The sequence below is a fragment of the Lethenteron reissneri genome, chromosome 35 (assembly GCF_015708825.2).
Source record: "Lethenteron reissneri isolate LAM-NWPU_2019-01 chromosome 35, ASM1570882v1, whole genome shotgun sequence".
Lineage (NCBI taxonomy): Eukaryota > Metazoa > Chordata > Hyperoartia > Petromyzontiformes > Petromyzontidae > Lethenteron > Lethenteron reissneri.
Genome location: NC_083813.1, coordinates 7143121 through 7163870, shown reverse-complemented (window position 1 = coordinate 7163870; position 20750 = coordinate 7143121). Strand labels below are relative to the sequence as shown.

Genomic DNA, 20750 nt, shown 5'->3' with positions numbered 1-20750 from the left:
GAGTCGGGGCCCCCTTGACAACAACCATGAGATGTTTTCAACAACAGTGTAAAATAAACAAAAACAACGTGTTTAAAACGCGGTTTAATTTTTAGTTTTCTCATCAAAATGCTTTCATGTTTTATTTAAATTTAATTAGAGCAGTAATGTTTGGCCACCGTGCGAGACAAATCAAATATTGGGGCCCCATCTGACCGATTGTTGAACTTTTTTCGCACCGTACGGTGCCAACCGTGCTAACAAGTAAACCCGTAAAAACAAAGTTTTTCACTCTAAATCCTTTAAATGCGTGGCGGCTAGTTCTCTCGTCCTCTGGCTTGAGATGGCTGCAATCTATGGGTCAGATGATTGTCTGCCAGTATTAAGCAATTGGTAATTAAATATTTAATTTGTTTTCCCTAAACAGTGTAAAATTTTGGAAAAAAAATTTCACGAAAATTAATTGTCACACACAACGAGTCTGTGTGGAAAATGTCAGCTCGATTGGATCACGGGGAGTGGGTTAAAAAACGACCGAAAGATTTGCACGGTCCTAAGCAAGCAAGCAAGCACGCAAGCACGCGAACTTAATATAAAGGATTAAAAAATCACGAACCACAGCTGTGAATGCAGAACTTGAAGGGGCCTGCCACCACTGCGTGTTAACGTGTGGTTCTACTGAGCAGGAGTTCTCGGTTGTTGCCGTGCAGCTCTGCGGCACGCTTTTGGGCTGTACATTATCAAGCAACTGAATTCAACACGTGGTAGACATTCGCGACCAATATCATCCATAATAGAGGTTTTTTGAGTTAGATCGCGTAAATATATAAATGTGTCGTTACTCAATTTGTAAATGTCGTGGCTTGGCTCTCCAACACACAGGCGGTGTGCTGTACTAGTGACGCATCGGCCACGTTCTGTTTACGTGACAACCCTTACTAGTTGGCTGTGTCGGGTGGTGGCAGGTTTTAACGATATTTTACTAGGTTATTTAATGTTAGTGTGTCCTTCTCCTGATTTTCAGGCTTGCTTGCCGTGTCATCGCACTTGCAGCATCACGTTTGTTGTCCACTCATTGATATGCTAATTTTTTCTCTAACCCCGCCCTCTCTCTGCCTCCGCCCCCCTCTGTCTATTTAAGGCCAGCCCACAGAGACGATCACCCCTCTCTGTTACCTGTGTTGCTCTCTCTATGTATCTTGGTGATATCTGTCTGCTAATATGTCTGTCTATAGTTTTCTGGTTAGATTTTATGTCGCTATTTCATTATACCTGATGATGATTGCTTGTGCTGCAATCGAAACGTCGTATGCTATTATTTAATTAAATTTATTATTTTATCTTTAGACGTGACTTAACCGAAAGAACCAAATAATAATTCCTGCAGTCACGAAAGTTCTAAAATTAAGATTTAACGACACATTTATATATTTACGCGATCTAACCCCCAAAAAAACCTCTACTATGGATCAACTGAATTTAGTTCCACGTGTCGAGAGAAAGGTCGGACACCGTGCTGAGCAGCACGCGTTCGCAACAAGCCTAGCGGAGGGGGCCTCCAATCCAGCACTGTGGTGGCAGTGAGCGTTGGTGGATTGCACGAAATGTTGTGAAACTCACATCCCGTGGGCATCGAGGTGCCGTACCCTACGCTTACCAGGAGAATGCAGCACGGCAAAGTGTGGACTGATTAATCTGCCCCTTGTGGTTTCTTCTCGCATGCATAAACACTCACTAATTGGTGGGAAATAGCTTAATATATAGAGAATTGCGAGCTCAACGTTTGGCAACCTTCCAGCTTGCCTTTGGGTCCTCAGGGATTGTGAGATGCAAATTGCATGAACGACGACACTATTATAAAGCTAATCATGAGAGAAATATACATATTAGAAAATACATTGAAATCTGTGGTTTTAGCGCACTGCCCTACGAACGAGTTTGATTCCTGGCCAAAGGCGAACATCAATAGTCAGTGATGTCTGAAATGATCCTGGGCATTCCCTGAGTTGACTCAGCCTCAAATGAGTACCTGGTGTGGTGCACAAATATTAGTACTGGGGAGATAAAGGTGGCTGGCGGTGGTGCTGGTTACACCATGTGTTCATGCGCTGTGCTCGCGTTAATAGGTGCTCGCTAAAAGCACTGGCCCCAACAGGCTATGAAGCTATATGAGGATCTTAGTACATGCTTGGTTGAGTTGCTCTTGAAATAGTGATCATATCGGGAATCATTGAGATCAAATAAAAACAACATTGCTTTTCGGTCACAAGTTAAAACGTAATCTAAATATGTATTTTACTCCCAGTGATAGAATTAAAGGAAGCTGTCGAGTGTTGTTTGTTGTTGTAACTTGCTGACCCGCCCCCGACTGGACATCTTTGATAAAGAGCTTCATAGCTCATCGGATTTCTCCAGTAATATATAAATATTGTGTCATGGTCAGCACGCTGGCCTTGTCATCCAGAGGTCGCCGAGACACATTTCTTAAGCCCCGCCCACCCCCTCCTCTGTCCACTCAGCAGTATAAATAGGAGCACTCCCACCTCTTCCAGGACGTTTGGCCAGCTTAGAAGAGTCGGTCAAACACCCTCCAGAGGGCTGGTCTTCGGTTCCACGTAGTAGGAGGACCTTCTGGCAGCAGTGGCATGAGCAAGCGATTGCAGTGCAGCGCCTTTACCGTTACGTAATCCAAATGACGAACATATTTTTGTTGTAATGCATTCGAATTGTCTCCGAACAGTTCCAATACCGAAATGCTCCTTTCAGAAAAGCTGGGCCACAAAGCTATCGGCCGCTCAAGTGAACCTTGTTTAATTGCACGCACCTGCTTTCCGCAGACCGAGCCAATTAAATGTGCAAAGGTCACTCTGCCTTGCGGCGGAATAATTGCCTTTACACATCGGTGGGAACGTGCTTAGTGGAGAGAAATGAACAATACCAGCAATGCATGCCGTTGGGCTTTCCATCCTGACCACTGGATAGGGAAACATATGTGGTTGCTTCTTCGACTGTACAACACGTCACGGGGAGCTCAACGGGTATTCAGCGAATACATTGAGCATTAATAATAATAATAATGATGTTAGCTGCTGCCGTGTTCTACGTATGCTCGACACGAAGCTATACATCAGTGACTAATGGGGAGTGTGCCGCTATCAATGCTCCATTTACATTGTAACCCAAAGCGTGTACACTATGCTAATTTTGGTATTACCACATGAAGACCGAATATTCAAATTATTCGCTGTGTTGTTTTTTTTTTGTAATGAGTAGTAACGAATCATCTGACCGTAACATGCGCACACAGTTTATTGCAAATGTTTTTTTTGGGCACGTAAAAAAAGAACACAGCTCGGTGTACGGTCGCATACGATGCACTGCCGCACCTGCGATGATATTTACAACGACTCATTCCACAGGAATTAGCACAGACGGTGCACAATGTAATACAGCCTCGCTGCTACCAATTCAACCTCCGAAGCACCCGACAGAAACGCAGCCAGAGCCACCCCCCCCCTCCGCCCGCCCCATATCGCAGTGAATTGGACCGCATCTCCAAATTGATGATTCACCTGTTGTACATAACCAGCAGTGACCGTCCCGATCCTCTGCCTCGTCCTCCGCGCGTCTCCCTGGCTTTGCGCTCTCCAATTCTTCCCACTCGATATTTCTTTACCCAACCACCCACCTTGTCAACCACTCTCAAGCCAAGCCTCCCCCGCCACTAACTCTCAATCTCTCTCTATAAACTCTCAATCTCTCTCATTCTCTCTCTCTCTCCTCCACGCCCCCCTCCATCCAAGCCTCGCGTATTCCCTCCCTTGCGCAATGACGCCTCCTACCCCCCCCCCCACTGCCTCGCCGCCTCTTAAATAGAAGCGGACGCCGAGGCCACCGCTGCTGCTGCTGGGAGCCACCGCTGAGGCTGCTACTCGCTCGCGTGTTCGAGTTTCTCCGGGGCGGCACGAGAAGAGCACGCGAAGAGCACGGGAAGAGCACGGGAAGAGCACGCGAAGAGCACGGGAAGAGCACGCGAAGAGCACGGGAAGAGCACGCGAAGAGCACGAGAAGAGCACTGGAAGAGCGCGAGAAGAGCACGCGAAGAGCACGCGAAGAGCACGCGAAGAGCACGAGAAGAGCACTGGAAGAGCGCGAGAAGAGCACGCGAAGAGCACGCGAAGAGCACGGGAAGAGCACGCGAAGAGCACGAGAAGAGCACTGGAAGAGCGCGAGAAGAGCACGCGAAGAGCACGCGAAGAGCACGGCTCTGTGGGACACGCAGGCGGCATGGCGAGCGTGGACGACGCGTCGGCGGCCGCAGGCGAGGGCAGCCCCTCGCAGAGCGCCGTGCGAGCGTGCGGGATGAGTTCGACCCGGGGCATGTCGGTGTTCCAAGACGTGAGCGCGGTTCCCACACACACACACACTCATGTGTTGTGTCTGTTGTGTGTGTTGTGTGTGCTTTGTATCGAGTGTGGAGCGGTGTTGTCGCAGCGGTTAACGCACCGCTGCGCTCCGAAATCCGGCCATCCGAGTTTGATTCCCGCTCACGGCCAACACCAGTAGTGACGATTATCTGAGCCGGTCCTGGGTCTCCGCTAGGTCGACTCGGCCTCAAATGAGTACCTGGTGCGGTGCTTAAACAGCATCACTCGGGAGACAAAGGCGGCCGGGCGTGGTGTTGGTCACCCACCTTCATAAGTGACCGCTAACAGCACTTGCCCCAATAGTCTGTTCAGGTCATACGAGGGATCTTTGTCTCTGTATCGAGCATCGCCATCTATGTATGCACCACCCATTGATTGATCATCCACTGATTGGAATCCAGTGTTATTGACGAATGTGTTGATTTTTTCCTCCTTCTCATTAATGGGTTTAATAGCATCGTTGCCAGGAGCAGCCGTGCCACAATTCACCCCGACTGTGTATGCTGTCCAGCTGTTGTTGCGTTCGTTGTGTTACGACAATCCTCAAATGTTCCACGGGCCGCTGAATGTGTTGCTTTACTTCAAACTTACAGCGGAGGATTGTATCTCGAAGCGCTCTCACTCGGCTCCAAGCGTAGGGGCTTCCAGCGGTGTGCATCCGTTCTAGCGGGCAATTGGCGTGCGCTTTAACAGCGAGGTGTGAATATATCTTCATTCCGACCGCGCGTGGTGCTCCTCGCTTCAACTGCACCGTGTGCGTTAAAGTGATGTATTGTTGTATGTTTTAAAAATACACGTCCCGATCAGCGTCTGGCGTTGGATGCCACTGTGTGCAATTATCGTCTCCGCGTGCGGCGCTGTCGAGGCCATTGGATAGCGAGCACAGCGCGTGTGCGCGCGCACCCGTTAGCAAAGCGATGTTACGATCATTAGCATCGCAATCCGTGTGTGCGTGGTGTCCCCTATGGAAGCCCACGTCACAATTCTAGATTTGAAGCTTGCGTGACTGCAAGGATTCATACTCTTACTTCTTTCGGTAAAGTCACGTAGGTAAAAAATGAAATTAATAAAAATAAAATAATAAAAATCACGACGTTTCGGAGGCAACACAAGTCTCCGTCATCAGGTGGGACCGTCACAGCCAGATTAGCTGCATCAAGTGAGGCAAGGATTCAAGATGTAATCCCTTAAATGCAAGTTGAGGGGGGAGGAGACGGGGGGGGAGCTCATCAGAATGTGGTAGCCAATGAATGGAACGTATAGAGTAATAATGTGAGTGGGATGTAATAGGGTATCTCTATATGTATGACTTTATTGCAGACAATGGCGATTTGATCGATCCCCACGCATAGTTATAACTGGCCATGAAGCCTCTCTTTAAAAATATGGTACCGCGTTCTCAGAATCGGAGCGGTGGATCCAGCGCCGTGCTAGTTCTGTGCACTCCGGGAGCCCCACACACACTGCACGCATGCATTTATGCAATCTCACCCATCAAGAAGGTGCAAAGTTCGTTATTAATGTGCGACGTGGCAATGTAGGCGTGTGCACGTCCCGTCACAAAGTGTGGTGGGTTCCTAATGGTACGGTGGTTTTGTTGTTGTTGTTGCAGTTTATTCGTTTCCACAATATTTGTGTGCGCGCCCGCGCAGACACTCCCTGTGACATGCTCTTCCGTGCATTCAATTATCACCGTGCATCGATGGTGTTGTAACATATAATGAGCATGTGCATGCATTGGCATCATTTTGTGCACGAAGAAAACTGCTCGATTTAGGCAAATTTGTCGTCTGACCTGTTTATGAATCGCACATAATGGCAGAGGAATGTTGGCACATGCTGTCGTGTGCGTGTTTGTACTGTACTGTGGTGCTGGCCACCCACCCCCTCGTGTGCCGTGCCTGCCTTCATAGGTGCTCGAAAACAGCACTTGCCCCAACAGTCTGTTAAGGCTATGCGAGGGATCTTTGTCTTTGTACGCAGTTACATTTCTCGCACATATGCGCACATTATTTACATAATGGCACTCTCAGGGACATCCACCTCGATGCAAGTGCGTTAGTGAGCACCCAAATTAATATCCTCACGCACGAGAAGATGATGGCTTGCACAATCAAAACTCACTTGTCTGTCCATTCGGTTGTAAGTGTTCACAGATTGTGCCACGTTGCTCATTTTAGGCTGATTAAAACCTCATGATGGTCATACACGCATGTTTTGTACTGGGGAAGAGGTATTAATTTCATTTTTTTTAACAGTGAATATTGCTGTTTTTCTTATTTATGTATTTTTTACCCAATTTTATTTCAATAGTTGCAGAGCAGCACAACAGCCCGTGTTGTTAGGGAATGGTCCGTGGAAGCAGTTATCGTAGAGCTGATTCCGAGAGCCCTTAAAGTGACCTCTTATCCACACGAGACGGCACTACTTTCCTAAGTGTCTTGCTTCAAAGATAAAAAAAAAAATTCCCATGACAATTGTAATGTTTAATTCTCAGGGTTGGAAAGTAACCACAGTTAAAAGCAAAACGAAACTTAATAGGATTTTTTTGTGTGCAGTCATTGGTCACTGTCAACTCATTACAGTTGAAATTCCAGTTTGATCGTAGACAGATGCCCAGATTTTCAAACACATTTAATGCACATGTAGCGGTGTAGGACTACACTGAGTTGTACCTCTTATACATCTGCCTTGGAACTGAACGGATAAACACATGTCTGTGTACCATGCATTCCCCATGCATGAAAGACGGCATGCCCTATTTGTGTGCATCTCCGGCCAGATCTGTCTGCGTGGAAAGAGGACCCACCTCCATTGACATCTACACGCGTGCATCAGGAGTGTTTCAATGCGTCCACACAAAGACGCGGACGCATTAAAGATTCATACTTTAGCACAGAAGGCAACCCATAATAATGACTATATTATATTTTTAAGTACATGTGGTCAGTACACCATTCTCATAGCACAGCTGCGATCACAACGGCACTATGTTTCCCAGGTGGATATGGTCTGCCATTAGGGAATCATGTTGTCAATGTGGAATCGCAATATTTGTGGTGTAACTAAAAAAAAGAACGCGGTGCATTTGCACCGTGAAACCCGCGCACTTTGCTCTACTCTCGTTTCAAATGTCGCGAGGAGGGTATCTTTTAACGTCCACGACGGAGCGCCGTCGGTGATAACCAGGGCGGCCCGGTGAATTCAAACCACGACAGCTCCTCGACAAGCGTCGAACGCGCCTACCGCCGGGCCACATCCTGACCCCGTGGTGGATGTGACCCTTGCGTTGACCTTCACCCTGATCGTGACCTTAACCGCTACCCAGACCGTAATTTAAAATATAATCTTGTTTCACCGATCGACACATGCTACTTATTCGATCCTTTTCAGTATGGCATGCGTAGAGGGAGGGGAAGCAACAGTTTGTATCGATGTCATAGTTGAATGTTAAGGTCCTGCGACGAATCCAAAGTGGTAGGCGACGCTGTATGGATTGCAGCGATACCGCCAGGGTGTGCGTGCATGGCGCACACTCATCGGTGATGTGTTTGATGGTTTGGGCTTTACACACACACACACTACTAATCGTATTATACAGCGCTTTCTCAATCCACTGCTGCACGAAGGCTTCTCCATGCAGTCTTGGGAATCAAGGGGGTGGGGGACACCACGGACCAGTTCAGATCAGACTCGCCACAGATGCTAGCCGTGGCCGGGAGGCCAACTGGGCCACCCATGACGTGTGCGGCAGGAGCACTTGTACAATGCTGTAATTAGGGACATTTCCAGTTCTAATTAAAAAATGTGCACCAAAGCTAGAAACAGATAATTTCATATTAGAAGTGTGTTGACTTCAATTTATAATTTCTTAATTACAACCACAATGGACTTGTCATGTCTGATATTCTACGCGAGCTCCGTCCATGCAGACCGACGCACACCATTACGCATTATACTGCATGTGCATAATAAGGACCGAAAAATGAAACTGATGAAGAAAAAGCGCTCTGCTCGTACAAATAACCGGCGGGGCTTCATGAAGATTGATGACGACCCTTCGACGGAGATATTGACTCAAATGAAATATAATTTGTCTTTTTTTCTTTCCCTGGCCACACATTCATATTTTCGGTCCACTTGTTTTCTGCGAGGAATGAAACCTTACAGGTTTGCTGGAGCGGTAAACACAGTGGTGTGAAGGACACCCAGGCTGGTGGGCAGTAGACGCGTTTATGTGATGTAGTTATGTCAACAGAGGGAGGAGGGAAGAGGAATGAGGGGCTAGTGTGCACTTTTCATAATAAATTTATGCTGGGATAAAACAAAGAGGAATGGATGCCATGCCTGATAATAAATTAAAGGGTTTTCTGAAAATAACCTTTTTCATTACTTGAATCAATCCACACATCATTGATCTCCACTGACGTGACAATAGCGCAAAGACTAATTATATCTTTTTCGTTTTTTTTACAAAAGAGCTCAACACTTGGTCGTATTTTTAGTCACGGATGCTTACAGAAAAACGTATCATTTAAAAATAATGTTAAAAATGCCCTCGAAATGGTTCCAAGGACAGAATTGCGTGTGGGTGGTGTGCGGCTTGCGTTGATTGCTGTGACAATGTGATGAAACATGTAGGACCCATTGAGCTACGTAGTTCTTTTTCAGAAGCGACCTGGCCACAAAAGACAGCTCAACGAAGTGGCTTATCACGTGGAAATGTATAGCAGCCAAATGCTCTCGACGAATGTTTATAAACGTGGAGGGGAAAAAAACCAGAGAGACCCGGAGAAAAATCCACACGAACATTCAAACTCCAAATATACAGGCGTCAGGGTCGGGATCGAAACCGCAACCTCCTGTATACCAGGCAATGGAGTTAACATCTTGCCACGATGGTGTCCCTTTTTAAATCCTTTATATTAAGTTCGCTTGCTTGCGTGCTTGCTTAGGACCGTGCAAATCTTTCGGTCGTTTTTTAACCCACTTCCCGTGATCCAATCGAGCTGACATTTTCCACACAGACTCGTTGTGCCAGACAATTATTGTTCGTGAAAAAAAATTCCCAAAATTTTACACTTTTTAGGCAAAAAAAAATTATTTTACATATATTCAAATAGAACCCATTCATGGCTTTGGCTGAAAGTCAGAGTGTAAGAGCCCAGAGCGTAACCCCTCCACAGGCCGTGGTGGAGTAGCGCAGTTGGTAGCGCCCTCGCTTCCCATGCCAAAGGTCGCGGGATCGATCCCCTGCGTCCTCCACAGGCGAATATATTTTTAAATCCTTTATATTAAGTTCACGTGCTTGCGTGCTTGCTTGCTTAGGACCGTGCAAATCTTTCGGTCGTTTTTTAACCCACTTCCCGTGATCCAATCGAGCTGACATTTTGCACACAGACTCGTTGTGCTTGACAATTAATTTTCATGAAAAAATGTTTCCAAAATTTTACACTGTTTAGGGAAAAAAAATATTGAATTACCAATTGCTTCATTGTGGCAGACAATCATCTGACCCATAGGTGGCAGCCATCTCAAGCCAGAGGACGAGAGGACTAGCCGCCCGTTTCATGACGCAAATGTTGACTAACCACATGGCATGAAATCCCTGCCCCCACGCTGTACAATGGAGACGATAGAGCAGTTAAATTGAAGCCGCCAGGTTCTTGAAAGTGGTAAAACGGGTCAACGCTAGTGCTCTCGGGAATATACGGGGCATGTCAAGAAGTGATCTTTCATTTTTAAATCCTTTATATTAACTTCACTTGCTTGCTTACTCAAGAAAAACAGAAATGAATAATAAAATGAAACCAATGCCACGCATATAAAGAATTTATAGTGAAAAACTTTGTTTTTACGGGTTAATTTTTTAAATCCTTTATATTAAGTTCGCTTGCTTGCTTAGGACCGTGCAAATCTTTCGGTCGTTTTTTAACCCACTTCCCGTGATCCAATCGAGCTGACATTTTCCACACAGACTCGTTGTGCGTGACAATTAATGTTCGTGAAATTTTTTTTCCAAAATTGTACACTTTTTAGGACAAAAATATTATATTTAATTACCAATTGCTTAATGGTGCAATGCAATCATCTGACCCATAGGTGGCAGCCATCTCAAGCCAGAGGACGAGAGGACTCCGGCCGCCACGCATATAAAGGATTTAGAGTGAAAAACTTTGTTTTTACTGGTTATACTTATTATAAACATATATACATACCTTATAGCACTGTGGAGGCAGCAGCAAGGATTGGTGGATGGCACAAACATTGTGAAACTCCCGATCTGTAAGCGTCGAGAAGGTGCCATAGCCTGACTCGCCAAGACAAAGCGGTACAGCAAGTTGTCGAATTGCCATCTGCGTCCATCTGTACAGAGGTGAAGTGTTGTCCTCTCGCGCATGCGGGTTTTCTCTGTGTGCCCTGGCTTCCTCCAACTAGTACTATACGCACCCATCATTAATTGGCATAAAACATCTTCAAATCAAAACTCCAATGTAGTAGGACTTTCCTGGACAATTTATGAATTATATGTATTATAATATTGCCAACAACAAGCAACGTGCACACCATTGTGCTGCATGCATCAGAATTAGCTGAGGAGCAAGACAAAACGAGAAATCCATTGGCCTCTGTGGATTTGATATCCAAATGGGAACAATTATAATCATATTAGACACAGCATGACCAATTATCACAGTGACCTAACACTCTGTAGATGTCTCTGCAGGGAAACGGAAATTCATTTAGATGCTTCCTTCAGAAGGTTTGCCACCTCTTCCTGGTTTTCCCATGATCAGCTTCTTTTTGATGTAGCTGTTCTGGGAAATCCTGAATATAAGTCTTCCCACAACGTAAAATAAAGTCCCCGTTTATCTTGGTTGCGTAATAATGCACCGCTCAAGACAAAGCATTTTACACGGAGTCCTCCCGTCTTCTGCTATTGTTAGATAGGGGCCGTCCATAAATGACGTCACGCACCTGGGGGGGGGGGGGGTCAGACATTTGTGACGATGTGTGACGAGGGGGGAGGAGGTGTTTGAGAAATGTGACTTCACATCAAAATGCGCAACTTTAAATATAGACAACACGTTCTACTTACGTAAATAGACTTTTTAATAAATGTTTTCTCTTACAACATCAGAGTGCAGCGCCGCATTAAATACGCACTACAATAACAATAGTTTAAAGCGATTTGAAACATGTTTTATTTTTTTTGGGGGGGGGGCAGAGCTTTGTAACGTAATATTTGAGGGGGGAGTCTGACTTTTTGTGACGCCGTGTGACGAGGGGGGGGGGGTCAAAATCGTCCAAAATCGCGTGACGTCATTTATGGACGGACCCATATTCCTTTTCCCATGATATTTCCCTTTTTTTATACCCCCAGGGGTGGAAACGCTGTCCTCCAAATGCTCCTGAACCCCAAATCCGAACTCACGCCGGCTCCTTGTTTTCCTTTGCTCGCCGAGTATCAGCTCGCAGGAAGAACTTGTGGAATATTGTGCATTCAAAATAAGTGGCATGGATGTAAGACCTCGCATTATTTTTCGTGAACTAACTAAAGGGTAAAAACCTACTACTATATTTTGCCACTGGTAAAAGAGGTCTCATAGTGAAAATGTGTCCTTTTTTGCAGATATTTCGGAGGGCTGACAAAAACGGTAAGAATTTGACATTGCCAATCTTGACATTCTCTACTTCACAAAAAATGTTTTCAAAAATCAAGCACATTGTGCGTTTTTGTTTATTTTCTTTTTCATGAAACTGAACATTGATGGGTCACTTTAGTGACGGTGGAGAGGGCATGACAATCTGTAATGGCTGGGGAGTAAATTGCAGCATCTTGTAGTCAGATCGTAAATGTTGCACAGCCAAAGCAACGTGTGTACAATTCTCAGGAAACCTGAACCTGGCGACCTGTCAATTTTCCAGTCACGTTGCGCCTCTCTTATTTGTCGCCAGTGTGACTGACTCCACCACGAAATATTTTTTGTAAGCGCCAGGTGCCCAGTACTGAATTGATTAACTCTTTCCCGTTCCGATGACGAACGTGTACTTCATGGTGTACGTGTACGTCATCAGTCTTTCTTCCGATTCCATTCCGACGACATACAAGTACATCATAAAAACGCAGCTGGAAAAAAAACTGAAATAAAATAACTTTATCCCCGGCACCGAGACTCCCACAAGGCCGTGTGGGAGGGCGCATGGCACAGTTTGGCGCCAGCTATCATAGAGTGCGGTCGTGTCGCTGCAGTTCTCTGCGGTGAGTACACACGTCTTTAAAAAGAACGGCGCTATGCCTATATAAATAAGATTAATGCTGCTCCGCTGGTGCGTTCCGAGATTTAGACGTGAACGGGACCTGCACCCAGCAACTTGCAGATATTTCGAAACGGGAAAGACTTAATTGATTGGGCACATACACATGCACACTCTCTGATTTATGGAAAGGTGTAAACATATCTTTGCGATCAATGCATTCCTATAAAAAAAAAACTATTTTATGAATTGTTTCTCCCCCACCTTTTGCTTCTGCATTAGTGGCCGTGATAATAAAACCTGTGGTGCATTTACAACCGCACAAATGTAATAAGCATGCGATTATACAGAGCGTCCATAAAGTTGTCCCATCTATTATTAAAGCGGTATAATTTTACAGCAGTTCAAGCAAGATCGATAAAACTGTACACACACACACGTGCGGTGCGCGCGATAGCATCAATATTTCATAACGAGTCTCATCCCCCTGAAACTCCACGTGTCCGCCAGGGGTGATTGGTGCCATCCAGGCCCACCGAGATTTCAGAGTTCCCAAGTTGTTCGCCGAACACCGTCGGTCTAAATTTCCTCGAATGCTTCTCATACGTGATGCTAAGAGTTCACTTGAGCATATTGATTTTTAAAAAAAAGTGTGTATAGAGCGTACGGCACACTGGAAGCAATATGTGGCCTCCATTTCAACCACACAGTTCAAACTGCTACCTCATTATCATTCTTTAACAGGAGATCATACCATTATGGAGAGACGCACAATAAGCTAATTGTCATAATTTGTCGTTATATTACTGTGCATCATTTTTATATAAAAAAAGTATACATATGCCATAAACACATGTTAATTTATTCGTACAGCAATAGCCCAATTTACGTCTCTCCGTTTTACGTCGTTTTGCAAATACGTCGCCACTTTACGAACACCACGACCTGATTTACGTCGCCTCAACGCACAAGTCGCTGACAGCAGCATCGTCCATCCTCGCTCGTTATCCGTCGCCTCTCAGCCTCCGCCTCCATCGCCTTACCCCCTGTAAGTCGCTTCGATTGACGTCGTTTCGATATTCGTCGTGGCGCCTTCCGGAAGGCACCGCCGACGCGAACCGGGGAATTTACCGTACCTACCTACGCACTTAAAAGCAACGCGCTTGAGTGACGCAGTGACCTAAATTCAACGCAGAGCAATGGAGAGCCTCGGATCTGATTCTCTGCAATGCGCCAATGATTGGTGAGAGTCGCCCCCATGTACGTGCGACCAGGCGTGAGTTGTCGCCAGAGATTGGGTCAATTGTTGCCCGGGCTGAACGCGACATTGAAGCGTAAGCCTCCAAACCACGGTCGCCTTCGATGGGGCGATGCTACAAATATATTATTGTACGACACGAGGTGCACGCTAATAGTATCGTCCGTCTTGCAAATATCTTTCCGGTCGTGATTATCGTTGTAAAAAAAAAAATCCGGAATAAAAACATTTATGCAATAACAAACGTTCTAAATAAGGAGACATTATCTATTCCATTATAACCGGTCACGTGCCTTCTGCTGTAGAGCTCCAGTTTGGTGGGTAACTCAGCCCATCATCCCTCTGGGGTCGATCAAATGAGTACCACTTTGTGGGAAAACCAACAGTGATTGTCCTATGGATAGGCTTGACCTTACCATAGGAATAGTGAATTTACATCACTGGTTCAGGGCTGTAAACACGAGATAAGCACTGCCCTGTTCATTTGTGCAAAAAAAATACTTTTTGACTTTTATCCTTCAAATTAGTGCTTAGAAAAACTTTTCTGGAATAATTGACTTCATATTGATAACGGAGTAATAATTTTTGTTGTGCATTTTTAAAAATCAATTTCCTGCATAACTGACAGCGTATGGATTGTAAGCGTTATAGATCATACATTTGCAATGAATATCAGACTTGTGGCAGACCCATATTGAGTGAACTACAGTTGAAGAACTGTCACGTTATATTTATTCCTACTTGGAGTACAGTCAGTAAAAAAAAATTGTAATATGATTGTACAGTTATAAAACAACAACAAATATCGTAACCAAATCGCATTGTGAAGAAATTATATTGCATCTACCCTAGCCTCCAACACCCACAGTCGTATTTTTCGATTTAAAGCTTTCGTGACTGCAGGGATTCATCTTCTTGGTTCTTTCGGTAAAGTCACGTAGAAGGGAAATAATAAAATAATAAAAATAAAACATAATAAAATAATTCTCACGACGTTTCGGCCACAACGCAAGCAGCCGTCCTCAGGTGAAGAACAGGTCTGTCGGAAAGACAGCGTCTGAATGAACACCACCAGGCTTGGCAGCGTATATTTAAGCTGGGTTGGAGGGGGAAGAGCGCCTTGACAAAGGAATTTAGTTTTCGATTTAAAGTTTTCGTGACTGCAGGGATTCATCTTCTTGGTTCTTTCGGTAAAGTCACGTAGAAGGGAGGTAATAAAATAATAAAAACAAACATCATAAAATAATTCTCCTGCATAACTCTTACAAATAATTATTTTATATATTGGTTCTTTCGGTAAAGTCACGTAGAAGGGAGGCAATAAAATAATAAAAATAAAACATAATAAAATAATTCTCACGGATAATTATTTTCTCACAGAGAATTATTTTATTATGATTTATTTTTATTATTTATTACCTCCCTTCTACGTGACTTTACCGAAAGAACCAAGAAGAAGAGAAAAAAAAAGGAATTTCGCTTCTGCAGTGCGATGCGTGGCCCCCATTGTCTCTGTCGTGTGTGTGCTCACATGTCCATCAGATGATGGGCGCCTGTCGTTCGAGGAATTCCAGGCCTACTTTTCCGATGGTGTGCTGCAGCCTGACCAGATGCTGGAGCTATTCCGTGACATCGACACTCACCAGACCGAGTGAGAACCGTTTCTTCAAACCGCAGTGGCGTGCCCAGCAGCAGCAGCACTACTAACACTCCCACCTCGAGCATCATCAATATATTACATCTGTATCCTCTCAATGAGAGGATACTCTGCTGCGGGTGGTGCTGCTGGTGCTGCTGGTGGTGCTGCTGGTGGTGCTGGTGGTGGTGGTGCTGGTGGTGCTGCTGTTGGTGGTGCTGCTGGTGCTGCTGGTGCTGGTGGTGGTGCTGTTGGTGGTGCTACTGGTGGTGCTGGTGGTGGTGCTGGTGGTGGTGCTGGTGGTGCTGCTGGTGGTGCTGCTGGTTGTGCTGCTGGTGGGGTTCGTGCTGGTGGTGGTGCTGGTGGTGCTGGTGGTGCTGCTGGTGGTGGTGCTGGTGGTGGTGCTGGTGCTGGTGGTGTTGGTGGTGGTGCTGCTGGTGGTGGTGCTGGTGGTGCTGGTGGTGGTGCTGGTGGTGGTGGTGCTGCTGGTGGTGGTGCTGGTGGTGGTGGTGGTGCTGCTGGTGGTGCTGCTGGTGGTGGTGGTGGTGCTGCTGCTGGTTGTGCTGCTGGTGGTGGTGCTAGTGGTGGTTGTGCTGCTGGTGGTGGTGCTGGTGGTGGTTGTGCTGGTGGTGGTGCTGCTGGTGGTGATGGTGCTGGTGGTGCTGGTGGTGGTGGTGGTGCTGGTGGTGCTGGTGGTGGTGGTGCTGCTGCTGGTGGTGTTGGTGCTGGTGGTGTTGGTGCTGGTGGTGCTGGTGGTGGTGCTGCTGCTGGTGGTGTTGGTGCTGGTGGTGCTGGTGGTGGTGCTGCTGGTGGTGATGGTGCTGGTGGTGCTGGTGGTGGTGGTGGTGCTGGTGGTGCTGGTGGTGGTGCTGCTGGTGGTGATGGTGCTGGTGGTGCTGGTGGTGGTGCTGCTGCTGGTGGTGTTGGTGCTGGTGGTGCTGGTGGTGGTGGTGCTGATGGTGGTGGTGCTGCTGCTGGTTGTGCTGCTGGTGGTGCTGCTGTTGGTGCTGGTGCTGGTGGTGCTGGTGGTGCTGCTGCTGGTGGTGGTGGTAGTGCTGTTAGTGGTGCTGGTTGTGCTGGTGGTGGTGGTGGTGCTGCTGCCCCGGTTGTCTGGATGCCTCTGCTCCCAGCCACTCGTGCTGCCATCTTCCTGCCTCTTCTCCTCTGCATATGACTATGTTGAAAACAACGTCTTCATTTGCACCTTACCATGATCAAATCTATACTATATACATACACACACACATCCCTTTGCATAGTCCACGTGGTGCACGTCCCATCGTTTGTATAACGTTTTGTATGTACGTACGTTGAACTTCTCCCACGTGAATCGGAGGTGCAGTTGCATATAGATGCTAGCCGCCGTGTGAATCCCAATTGCATTGCAATTGTATCATCGGGACATTCCCGATGCTTGCTTTCCACATTTGAAGCCATTTCCAAAATCTTTTCCGACATGCAACGTTTGCGGGAGTCTCCACATGAGGGTTGCCATCTCTGGGATACAATTTCCTGGTCGTGGGAAGGAGAAAGTCTCACAATATCAGAGGGGAGCAGAGGGATGGAGTTACATGTAAATGCATAGGTTTTTAGTGTTGTATCATTCAATAGTATGAAAGGATAGCTACCTCCGTAAAGAGTTTGTCCTGGGAAGACCAGGTGGTAAACCGATTACAGACACCAGGCTTCCAGATGCATCTTACTTAAGCAACATTGGAGTATAATTTGAACTCATCTGAAAGAGTGTATAAATCACCAAACATCGGGCAATCAACTGGCATTATTTGTTTCAGTCGACTGCATATTTCTTGTTGGTAATTTCTCATCATTTCGTGTGTTTGACAGATTTTTGGGCAGTCCCATCACAGCAGCCACACAGTGCAAGCAAGCCTCCGATGCAATCAGAAACAACTCGTTCACCTTTGGCCAATCTGCCAATTGTCCCGTGGGGCTTACGGAGAGTTTGGGCTCGGATAAAACTGGATTGGCATAAAATAGACATCGCGGGGCCACTGCTTGTTGCTCCGCGAGAGAAATGTAATCAGAAGAATGAATTACCGAGTGCTGTGGGTGCTAATCTCGGCGTGATATTTGACGCAGGTAAACCTGCGTCACCGAAAAGTGTTGCTGACATGCAGTGTGTTGATTGCATTTCTTGCGACTTTGTTTTTTTCTCTCCCATCGAGTCATTATGGAACGCAAGATTGAAATATTTGTTTGATATGTGCGTGTGCTCTTTGTTTGTTTATTGCAGCAATCTCAGTACTGATGAGCTCTGCGGTGAGTGAATGCCCCTTTTTGTTGAACCTTCCGCGTGTCTTTTCGATTTAAAGCTTTCGTGACTGCAGGGATACGTCTTCTTGGTTCTTTCGGTAAAGTCACGTAGAAGGGAAATAATAAAATAATACAAATAAAACATAATAAAATAATTCTCACGACGTTTCGGCCACAACGCAAGCAGCCATCCTCAGGTGAAGAACAGGTCTGTCGGAAAGACTTATTTTATTATGTTTTATTTTTATTATTTTATTATTTCCCTTCTACGTGACTTTACCGAAAGAACCAAGAAGATGACGTTTGCGTGTCATTTAATACGTGACAAAAACAATGGGACTTGTAATTGTTAATGATATCATTGATTTCGTATTCACTATAACTTCCAGTTTGGTTTCATGTAGGGAATGTCGTTCCCTTTTTCAGTGTGTTGGCTAATAACATGGCAAAATCAAATAAAACAAACATTACCGGTGTAATACAATGGCAATGTCAGCTCCGACAAGGTGGCTGTATAATTAATTTAATTGCAAAGTGTCAAGAGAAATTGTTGAAACTGATTTCTGTCACTTTTATTACAAGCGGGTGGAGAGCAGTGTTGCAGTGGTTAGCGCACGACACTACCAACCCAGCGACCTGAATTCGAATCCCAAACTACGGCAAACTGCGAGTGGTGACCTCCTAATATGTGAACCGGTCCAGGATTCCCGCACATCACCAACCCACACTGACCAGGGTGGTGAAATATGTTCAAACACCCCCACCCCCACCCCATTGCCAGGGGTCGACAATGAAAATGACAATAAGATAATTTGTTTGCTTTCAAATTCGGTATATTAAAAAAAACCTCAATATTGTAAGAGCCGCAATGCATGTGAATAGGGGACGGTCCTTAATACACAGCGTCACGAAGCAGTCCTGCAAGATTGCAGGTTGCCAAACCTAATGCCCTTGGCCACACGACCGAGATAATCCTTCATTAAGCAGAAGTGCAAACAAAGGGCTGTTTATGAAACACTGTAATAAAATCCCAAACTCTGTGTGTAAGGGAAGGATGTATTTTAATCACCCAGGCATATTGTATCCAGCCCTGCATAATTAACCGCTTGTATTTCACAGGCCTTGTCAAATTCTCTTGTAAAACATCAATTAACATTTCATTTTTTTTCTCCAAATAACTTCCATGAAAAAAATCAACGCCAACTGCTCAATTGCATGTCACGTTGCCGTGAACAAATACATCTACACTTGATAATTAATTAATTAATTCGCACACTTGTTGCGTGGCACATGCATATAAACATAACCGATCAAGCGCCCATGCCCTGGCTAGTTAGGCAAGATCACTGTATTGCCGTAAAATATCAAATGTATTTATTTATGTTTAAGGCATTATTATTGACAAATGTGTTTTTTGGTGTGGTTGTGTACCACTGCCAAAGTAGTCACATCACCAAATAATTGTTTTAATTTCTTTGGTGCACACAACACTTATGACGTCTGTCTCTCTGCATTGTGTTTTTTTTTCTTTATCTTAAGAGTACTTCTCAAGGCACCTAGGAGCATATGGCAATGTCCTGTCAGCCTTGGAGCAGTTGAACCATGCCATCCTGAGGGCCATGGATTGCACGAAGCGGGTGAGTGCTTGTAGCCTTTGTGATCACGTGGCTAAAAAACTAATTGTGAAAAGAAACATAAAAACATATCCCTTATATCGTCTGCACAATCTTGTTTGGGCACCGTTACCCTCCAGAGTATGGAGAGAAAATTGCTGTGGGCTGTTAGGAAATGTCTCCAAGCCAAAAAACGATCGCACTGACAATCACACTGACTCTATTTACCATTGTAATGGAACATTGAAATACTGCATTGTCCCTACATTCGGCCGAACATAGAAGGCATTGAAATTAATGTTTCCCAGCTGAGAATGCCATATTTTGATGCAATTTGTTGGTATAATTGTCGTAAAAATATGTATTTTTTCCATTTGTTCTGGTAGTTCTGTATATGCAAGTATGATATAATTACATTTCCCCTTAGCATTCCGCCCATCGGCACTGCACTAAAATCAAAAAGAATTATGTTCAAATAATATCCTTGGCCCCATAAAAAGTTTAAATTATTTATAAACGCTTTATGAGGGTGATAATTTTTTTGTCAGGGAAAATATGTATATTTTGGCTTAATCTGCTGATTCCTTACCAGTGTTAGTTCTAGCTTTCATTTGGATTTAAGCAATATCTTCCAACGAGGGTTGCCACACTCTGAAGTACAAAAAAGAATATGGTGAGAAGAATATTTCGCAGTTCCAGAAGAGGAGCGAACTAAATTTGAATGCATCGTAATGAGTGATGAATTTTTATGCAAGTGACCAAAAACCCAGGATTTGTAACGTCCACGGAAGACTTCGAGATTTCCTAGGACAGTTACCTCTTGAAGAGGAAGGTTTGGAGTAGCCTTGACATGTTGCAAACCCTACTTCCAATCAGACTTTGCATTATCCGATCTCTACTCCTGAACTAATATGCTTGGGTCTATTTGCTGACATCAAGATAGAGTTTGGAATCGGTACGGGAGAAATCTAATTAAATATGATTTTGCATAGAGACAATCATTAGACAATCAATGCATATAGACAATATGTATGTTGTAGTACTTGCTGTATGTGTATTCATTCTGACTATTTTAAATGTTGTTTCTTTCACTTAATTAACATGGTCCATTGATAATTAAATTATATCACTGAGTTGGAGTTTTTTATGTGTTGTTGATATAGCATTTCTTTTTCTATACAGTACTTAAAATAATTGCTTAAAACTTAAACAAAACAGAATCATTTAAGTTTTTTGGCCAAGTTAAAACAAGGCCTCAGTTGGGAAACCTAGATCAGAGTAGCCCACAACCGAGTGTGGCCTCA

General features: G+C 45.0%; 1 protein-coding gene across 1 annotated transcript in view; it reads left to right on the top strand.

Moving 5' to 3' along the window:
- Window positions 1-3876: 3876 nt before the first annotated feature.
- Window positions 3877-20750, top strand: part of NECAB1 (N-terminal EF-hand calcium binding protein 1) — a 43226-nt gene continuing 26352 nt past the window's right edge. Inside the window, exons 1-5 of the mRNA XM_061565660.1 lie at window positions 3877-4377; window positions 12040-12064; window positions 15466-15574; window positions 17814-17839; window positions 19373-19470. Coding sequence (XP_061421644.1) covers window positions 4267-4377; window positions 12040-12064; window positions 15466-15574; window positions 17814-17839; window positions 19373-19470 — 369 coding nt within the window. The 5' untranslated portion in view covers window positions 3877-4266. The remainder of the gene's footprint in view (window positions 4378-12039; window positions 12065-15465; window positions 15575-17813; window positions 17840-19372; window positions 19471-20750) is intronic.